Source organism: Lissotriton helveticus, chromosome 5_1 (assembly GCF_964261635.1).
Source record: "Lissotriton helveticus chromosome 5_1, aLisHel1.1, whole genome shotgun sequence".
NCBI lineage: Eukaryota > Metazoa > Chordata > Amphibia > Caudata > Salamandridae > Lissotriton > Lissotriton helveticus.
This window is the reverse complement of record NC_136065.1, coordinates 1,730,139,648-1,730,148,577: the sequence shown is the minus strand read 5'-3', so window position 1 is coordinate 1,730,148,577 and position 8,930 is coordinate 1,730,139,648. Positions and strand designations below refer to the sequence as shown.

The window sequence follows — 8,930 nt, the reverse complement described above, 5'->3', positions numbered from 1 at the left end:
ATACTGATTATTTGATGCCTCGTAGAGATACGAGACCTAAACAGTAACAAAATCAACAGTAGATCTCCAACAAGCGCGAACTTTTGGCTTTACCAGTGCTTGTCGACGTAAGGCTCGCACAGGTGCAAGAAAATTGTGTTTCTGTTTTACTAGTCGCTTTCGTTAGGTGGGCGCGGTTTGTAGAGAGGCCAAGTGTGTTGGGAAATCTTTTTTGAGGATATCGAGCTTGTTCTTTCATTAGTCACTGCCTGGTTGCTCGTTTATGTTCGTTTTGCTGCGTGTGCTGCCCGCGCGCTCTGGCAATGGACATCTCTGCAGAGATCATAGAGTTCAAAGTGCCCACCGACAACAATAAAACTCTGTTTGTGTGGAATATTACTGCATTTCTGTCAGAAGAAGAAACGTATGTAAGTAATGGCGCAAATGTGTAGAAATGAGAAAGGCACGTTGAGAGAAAACAACACTGCTGCAGGGTCTTATAGAGAGTTCTATTAACGAGTTATTTTGTGTCGTATACTTCTCATATGTAGTTTACGAGTTAGTTGCTGCCAAGTGTCACATTTCGTGTGTGACAACTTCTTACTACTAGCCCTACGTTTTTAGCCAGCAACGCTTGCTGCTGGCTGTTTGAGCTTCTGTTAAAGTTTTAAAAGCGAAACTAGAAGCCCGAGTATGCAACATGTTGCCTATATACCAGACGGGGGCGCCACTAGACTCGAACCGAGTTGCCATATTTTGAGCCCGAGCCCCAGTCCAAAGCTCTCCTAGTTCAAGCCCAAACTGAGGCCAGTATCTTCAGCCCAAAAATTAGCCCACTGTTGCAAATGTACATGCAAAAAAGCCTTCAGAAAGCGTCGTTTTGAGGACAATTATAAATAATATTCCATATACATATAGCAGGAGAAGTTAATTTGGGCATCTTCTCATTCTGTAATCATAACTACTAAATTGTAATGATCGCTACTCTTTTTCTTGCACGCTAACAGACGGGAGACGCGCTTTTTAACGTCAAAAATGGTTTTATTTTAGCTGTCCCCACCATATGCAAATATGAGTTTGTTACCTATAAAGGGCAGCCAACACCCATTGACATATTGGCACTGAGCTAATATGAGAAATGATATGAATATAATAAATAAATAAATAAATAGAGGAAGTAACACATGTTAGGCAACTTCATGACAATTCAAGCTGCCTATTCTGAACTGCTTGAAGCTTGTAGATAACGGACGCAAGAAGGCCAATAGCAAACATTGGCATACAGTGGCGGCTCCTCTGCTAAGGCAGAGGAGCGTCGCCCCACTGAAACAACAAACATTTGCAATGCAATAGTTCTCGCATTAGGAAAGTTTGAGGTATTGGTATTGTAAACTAATTTTGTTTTATTTATGTGTTGGATTTGAAAATAGCGAAATTAATATCTTTGTCATTTTACAATACCAATAGTTATAACTTTCGCAAATGTGACACCTATAGCATTTGCAATGCAATATGTGTTGTATTTACGTGACTTTCATGTATTGATATTACAAATAACAATGGCTTTTAATTTTTTAAAATAATTAATACTTAAATAAAAAAATTGTAATTTATAATGGCAATAGCTTAAACTTTTGTAAATAACTTTTGTGAAAATTATGTTCAGTGTATTTTATTGTGACGAAAATCCAAGAACAGAAGTGAAATATTAACTTCTTTTTGTGACATTTGTAATAAAGCTTGAAACATTGAGAGAACATATTTGAACCAGTTGTTGTTGATTGGTTGCACAGATTGATGCTGTGGTGGCGCTGAGTGATGTTGTGCTGGCGAACGAGTGATGCTGTGGCGTTCAGTGATTATGTGGTAGCGCATAGTGATGTTGTGGTACCCCTGAGTGATGCTGTGGTGGTGCTGAGTGATGCTGTATGCTATGCTATGTTTTGTTTTGCTACCCTATGTTTTGTTTTGTTACCCTATGTTTTGTTTTGTTACCCTATGTTTTGTTTTGTTATGCTCTGATATGTTTTGCTATCCTATCCTATGCTTTGATTTGTTATGCTATGCTATGCTGTATTTTGCTATGCTATGCTGTGTTTTGTTATGCTGTGTTGTGTTGTGTTGTGTTATGCTATGCTTTGTTGTGTTTTATTATGCTATGCTTTGTTTTGCTATGCTATGTTTTGTTGTGTATGGTATGCTATTTTTTGCTATACTATTTTTTGCTATACTATATGTTTTGTTTTGCTATGCTATGTTTTGTTGTGTTTTGTTAAGCTATGCTATGGTTTGTTATGCTATCCATTGTTATGTTATGCTATGCTTTGTTTTGATATGATTTGATTTGCTATGCTATGCTTTGTTGTGCTGTGTTTTGTTATGCTATGCTACGCTCTGTTTTGTTGCGATATGCGATGCTTTGTTATGCTGTGCTATGCTATGTTATGCTTTGTTATGCTATGTTATGTTATGCTGTGTTTTGTTATGCTGTGTTTTGTTGTGCTGTTTTGTTGTGTTTTGTTTTGATATGCCATGCCATGCTGTGCTTTGTTTTGTTATGCTATGCTTCGCTCTGTTTTGTTATGCTATGCTTCGCTCTGTTTTGTTGCGATATGCCATGCTTTGTTTTGCTATGCTATTTTATGTTATGTTATGATATGCTATGTTATGCTATGTTATGCTGTGTTTAGTTATGCTGTGTTTAGTTATGCTATGTTTAGTTATGCTATGTTTAGTTATGCTATGTTTAGTTATGCTATGTTTAGTTATGCTATGTTTAGTTATGCTATGTTTAGTTATGCTATGTTTAGTTATGCTATGTTTTGTTGTGCTGTTTTGTTGTTTTGTTTTGATATGCCATGCCATGCTGTGCTTTGTTTTGTTATGCTATGTTTTGTTATGCTATGTTTTGTTATGCTATGTTTTGTTATGCTATGTTTTGTTATGCTATGTTTTATGCTATGCTTTGTTTTGCTATGCTTTGTTTTGCTAGCCTATGTTATGCTATGTTTTGTTGTGCTATGTTTTGTTGTGTTTTTATGCTATGCTCTGTTTTGTTGTGTTTTGCTATGCTATGCTTTGTTGTGTTTTGCTATGCTATGCTTTGTTGTGTTTTGCTATGCTATGCTTTGTTGTGTTTCGTTAAGCTATGCTTTGTTATGCTTGGTTTTGTTTTGTTATGCTATGCTATGTTTTGCTATGCTTTGTTTTGTTATGCTATGCTATGCTATGTTATGCTAGGTTTTGTTATGCTATGTTTTGTTATGCTTTGCTGTGTTTTGTTGTGTTTGTTATGCTATGCTATGTTTTGTTATGTTATGCTATGCTTTGTTTTGTTATGCTATGCTTTGTTTTCCTATGCTATGCTTTGTTGTGCTATGCTATGCTTTGTTTTGTTATGCTGTGCTATGCTATGTTATGCTATGTTATGCTGTGTTTTGTTATGCTGTGTTTTGTTGTGCTGTTTTGTTTTGATATGCCATGCCATGCTGTGCTTTTTGTTATGCTATGCTTCGCTCTGTTTTGTTATGCTATGCTTCGCTCTGTTTTGTTGCGATATGCCATGCTTTGTTTTGCTATGCTATTTTATGTTATGATATGCTATGTTATGCTGTGTTTAATTATGCTGTGTTTAGTTATGCTGTGTTTAGTTATGCTATGTTTAGTTATGCTATGTTTAGTTATGCTATGTTTAGTTATGCTATGTTTAGTTATGCTATGTTTAGTTATGCTATGTTTAGTTATGCTATGTTTAGTTATGCTATGTTTAGTTATGCTATGTTTTGTTGTGCTGTTTTGTTGTTTTGTTTTGATATGCCATGCCATGCTGTGCTTTGTTTTGTTATGCTATGTTTTGTTATGCTATGTTTTGTTATGCTATGTTTTGTTATGCTATGTTTTGTTATGCTATGTTTTGTTATGCTATGTTTTGTTATGCTATGTTTTATGCTATGCTTTGTTTTGCTATGCTATGCTTTGTTTTGCTAGCCTATGTTATGCTATGTTTTGTTGTGCTATGTTTTGTTGTGTTTTGCTATGCTATGCTTTGTTGTGTTTTGCTATGCTATGCTTTGTTGTGTTTCGTTAAGCTATGCTTTGTTATGCTTGGTTTTGTTTTGTTATGCTATGCTATGTTTTGCTATGCTATGCTTTGTTTTGTTATGCTATGCTATGTTATGTTATGCTAGGTTTTGTTATGCTATGTTTTGTTATGCTTTGCTGTGTTTTGTTGTGTTTGTTATGCTATGCTTTGTTTTGTTATGCTATGCTTTGTTTTGCTATGCTATGCTTTGTTGTGCTATGCTATGCTTTGTTGTGCTGTGTTTTGTTATGCTATGCTGCGCTCTGTTTTGTTGCGATATGCCATGCTTTGTTTTGTTATGCTATGTTTTGTGATGCTATGCTATGTTTTGTTGTGTTTTGTTATGCTATGCTATGCTTTGTTATGCTGTGTTTTGTTGTGCTATGCTATGTTTTGTGATGCTATGTTTTTTGTGTTTTGTTATGCTATACTAGGTTTTGCTATGCTATGTTTTGTTTTGCTATGCTATGTTTTGCTATCCTATGTTTTGCTATCCTGGTGTGTGGTGTGTGTGTGTGTGTGGGGGGGGGTTGTGTGTGTAGTTGTGTGTGGGGGGGCTGGGGTTGTGTGTGTGGGTGGGGTTGTGTGTGTGGGGGGGGTTTGCTTGTGTGTGGTTGTGTGTGTGTGTGTGTGTGTGTGTGGTTGTGTGTGGGGGAGTTGCGTGTGTTTGGGGGGTGTGAGTGGGCAGTGTGTGAGTGGCCAGTGTGTGAGTGGGCAGTGTGTGGTGGCAGTGTGTGAGGGCGCAGTGTAATGAGTGTATGAGGATGCGGGGTGTGAGGGTACAGTGTGTGTGGCCACAGTGAGAAGGACATCACAACAGGACCCCTCCAGGCTTTACAGCCTGCTTGGTTAAGTATCATCCTTCAGTTAGTGGTCACCCTGGTTAATACCCGCAGAATACAACTGCTTGCCACGAGGGCCGCATGCAAGCAGCACCCAGGCCATACTTTGAGTACCCTGGTTTACTGCTGGGAAGAGAACCTCGGAGACTCATTAAATGCACTCTCTTTGGAAGGAAGGAATGTGGTTAAAGAAAGCTCGGCACATGACACCTAATGGCAGTCAGCAGTTCTGTGCTTGTGATCCCTGCAGAGCCGGTCACACACACTGAGGTACTGGGTTTTTCAGAACCGGTGCTTAACCGGTAACCCAGCGGTGTCAGGGAATACACACCCGAAGACCTAGAGTCCTTTTCCTGATTCAGACCACAGAAACTCAGTCTTCTAGGTGCAGTCAAAGATCGGTTTATTGGCTGCAACCAAGGTAACAAGTGTCCTAGAAGTACAACACATGGAAGTATGTTCTCAGGAGACTGCTTCAAAATCACGAAGTCAGGCTTCTCTTCTTATACAAAATAATAAGCTTCGGGCAAACATTCCTAGATTTTCAGGATACTGTTCACATATTTCGACCACAAATAAATAACAGAGTTATGATGACAAGCTCACATTTCGTTTGTCTGGTACATAATAAATTACTCGGCAAGGTCCGGTATTTCAATCAGATATCGGTGTTTCCCCAATAAAATGAGCACGTTCTCATCATAAAACAAGTAGGAAAAGAGAAGGAGCGGGGCCAGGTGTGGGCAAGATTCGGCAGGGTGAATGCGTGATGAAAGGGTTTTATGGCCGGGTGCGCCTAGATGCTATCTTGACCGGCCACTGGGAGAGGAGCTGACCAAACGTGTTGGCCTGGGGCGATGGTTTAAACCTGCCCAGGTCACGAAAAAGTCAATCAAGGAGTGCTTGTCCTTATGATATTGGATTAAGCCTATGTGAGGGGCAACATACAAAATGGCTGCCGTATATAAAATGGAAGCCAGGGGTTCAGGGTATAAGTGACGATTTCGAGGTGAAAGCAACCTTCGAATGCGATGAAAATGTTTGTGCATAATGTACTCGCCATTCTCGGTCTTTTGATACTACATTTGTCGTGGTACGATGAAGTTTTATTCTTGCGTCTGAATGGTTATACGAGTTTGGATTTTCAGTACTACAAACCCTCCTTTTGCCCTTACATAGGCAACTTAACCTACTCTCATGCTAATCTGAGTTTAGGTCGATATTCCTAAAGTCATTGAGGTGTTGCTGTAACATCATCCTAGTACTTAGCTCGTCTCCTGATACAGGTTTCCTTATACATGATGTGACACAAAGGCCACATATTGCAGGAGCACACTGTACACACAGACAGAACAGGAAAAGGATGGCTAAGACCATCCCAATGACCATCAGGATTTTCCATCCCCAGCTGGATATCAGTTCCCAGAACCACCCCATTAATGACCAATCTCCTTTATCCACATGAATAGATTCGGAAATCTTATGCAGTTTGGAGATGGCTTGGTACACCGTCGGAGCGTTATCTGGGATAAAAATGCAGCAACTAGATTGCATCAATCTGCATACCCCACCTCGGTCTGCAAGTATGACGTCTAAAGCAACCCTGTTCTGAAGAGTCATAAGACGATCCGACTGGAGCTCAGCAGTCAGGTTACTAAGGGCACCAGTAGTTTCAATCACGGTAGCCTCAACTACCCATGTCAATTGCCTTATGTCCCTGCTGTTTACCATGGGTCCCCAGAACGGCAGAAAACCTCTTGCAAAGTCCCCAAATTCTTGACCTGCAGTGTCTTCTTTACTCAAGACACCTCTAACTACCCTTGTCCTGTGGTAATCCGCCGCTGCTGTGTAGGTGGGAGGTAACAGGAATGAAACGAAACATGAGCCCGAGAAGTCAGGGGGCAACCATGTATAGGCTCTATCATGACAGATGAAATAAGTACCCTTAGCTGCTAAAAACGCAGGGGAAGTCTGAGACCCAAAAATATATGTTTCTGTACAGATACTTCTCCCTAACTGGGCTCTGGGATTCCTGCCAGTGCCTTGCAGACACAAGTTACCTTGATGGGGTACAATCCAGATCGGGGAGGATTTCTTAGCTTGCTGTTTCTCACTTAAAGTAGCTCCATATCCGGTCACGTTCCAACCTACATATGCAAGTATCTCGTCATTAGGGGTATTTTCATAAGAAGTTACTTCCTTAATCATGTCAACTATGCCTTTTACTAGGGCGCTAGTCTTGAGGTTGTCTTTTACAGAACGTAGGGGTTGGATTTCTCGTGCATATATGAACATCGTTCGGTATGCCCACACGGAACCATTATGACTGAAAGGTAGAACTAAATAAGGGATACCTTTTATCCGTCGTGTGAGGCATAAGTCCACATACCCAACAGTTAGTTGTGTTCATTACTAACTGGTGCTGGTGCAGGAGCTGAATGAAGGAGTTATTAATGAATTCTAATCTCCTATGGGATTCATGGCCAGGAAGGGAGTGGAAAGAATGAGGGGAAACAGTAGTAGGAGGAGGTGTAGGGGATGCAGGTGGTGCGAGTGTCACATGAAGAGAGAATCCTATCAGAAATATCATCGTACTGGATATCATACAAATGCACATTATTAGAAAACTTTTTCTTGTCGTCACTGTACACAACTGGCGTCTAGAGTTCGTTTGTTTGGCAGGCCTCTCCATTTCAGAAAACTCCATCCTCTCTAGAGTGCTGCCCGCGGTGGTAGGTTGATTCTGCTAAAAGATGCTTCTGTCAGTCCAGGGTAACTCCCTTAGACCAACCAGAACTCCCGACCTAACGCCGTTAGCTGCACCCAAAAGACTTTTTAGGCAACCGCGGCCCTAGCAGCGGAACCCGGATGGCGGTTCGAAAAACAAAAATGAGCAAGTTTTCTTCTGATGGAGGAGCTGCCTTTTTTTAAAAATAGTACTTGGAGGGAAAAAAATAATCTTTTTATTAGTCCATAGGTTTTTTCCTTAAAGTGGAGAAAGAAGTTTAATTTATTAGTTCGTATTTCTTGGTCTCAAATCGTATCTTTGTCTTCCCGGTACTGTGTTGTCCTGGAACAACAGTTCAGGTTCTGAAGTGTTCAATCGTTTTGACGGTGGCACACCTTCTTGAAGAATGTTCTCGTTTTTGCGCTCAGAGTTAGTTCCTTTTACTTGTGCATCACTTGAAAGGTATGAACCGAGGTACTGTGTCTGTTTCTGAGTCGCCGACACCTTCCTGGCCCCACTGGTCATATGACAGAGGAAGAGGTACCTTCTTGCAGTGGACCCCGTGGATCCATGCCTTTTTCCCTTCCACTCGCACTGCTGATCTTGTAGAGAGAAGGACAAGGTGTGGCCCTGTCCACCTGGGCTGGTCGTTTCTGGTCCTCTGGAAGTTTCGTACCAGTACCCAGGATCCAGGGTCAATGCTGTGTCCCGGAGTCTCAGAGACCGGAGGCAGGGTGTCGTTGACCTGTTGATGTAAAACACGCAATTTAGCCGTCAATTCATACAGATAGTCAAGTAGAACGGGGTGCTCGAGCTCGCTAAACTTTTTGGGCCTAGGCACTCCCCATATGTTGGCCGGGCGGCCGAAAATAATTTCGTAGGGGCTGAGTTTCACTCGCGAATGCACAGTCATTCTGGTGGATAGGAGTGCTAAGGGTAGAGCGTCAGGCCATTTAAGAACTGTGCTCGCTTGAATTTTGGCCAATTTTAACTTAAGAGTGCCGTTGTAGCATTCTACTAATCCAGCTGATTGGGGGTGATTTGCAGCGTGGAACTTCTGCCGGATACCTAATCCTTCACACACTCTCTTCATCACACGACCCACAAATTCACTCCCATTATCAGACCAGACCATTCTAGGCATTCCGAATCTAGGGAAGTACTCTTTCACAAGAGCTTTCGCTGTGGACAGGGCAGTATTGTCTTTCAGGGGGTGTGCTTCTATCCATCTCGAGAAGGCACAAACAACAACGAGCACATATTTTAAACTGTTGCACCTTTCCATATGGATGACATCTAG

General features: G+C 41.1%; 1 protein-coding gene across 3 annotated transcripts in view; it reads left to right on the top strand.

Annotated features, from left to right (window-relative positions):
• The first annotated feature begins 228 nt into the window (after positions 1–228).
• RDM1 (RAD52 motif containing 1) overlaps positions 229–8,930 on the top strand; it is a 740,716-nt gene continuing 732,014 nt past the window's right edge. For all 3 annotated transcript variants that reach the window (XM_078645000.1, XM_078645001.1, XM_078645002.1), the window contains exon 1: positions 229–407. In XM_078645000.1, coding sequence (XP_078501126.1) covers positions 303–407 — 105 coding nt within the window. In that variant the 5' untranslated portion in view covers positions 229–302. The remainder of the gene's footprint in view (positions 408–8,930) is intronic.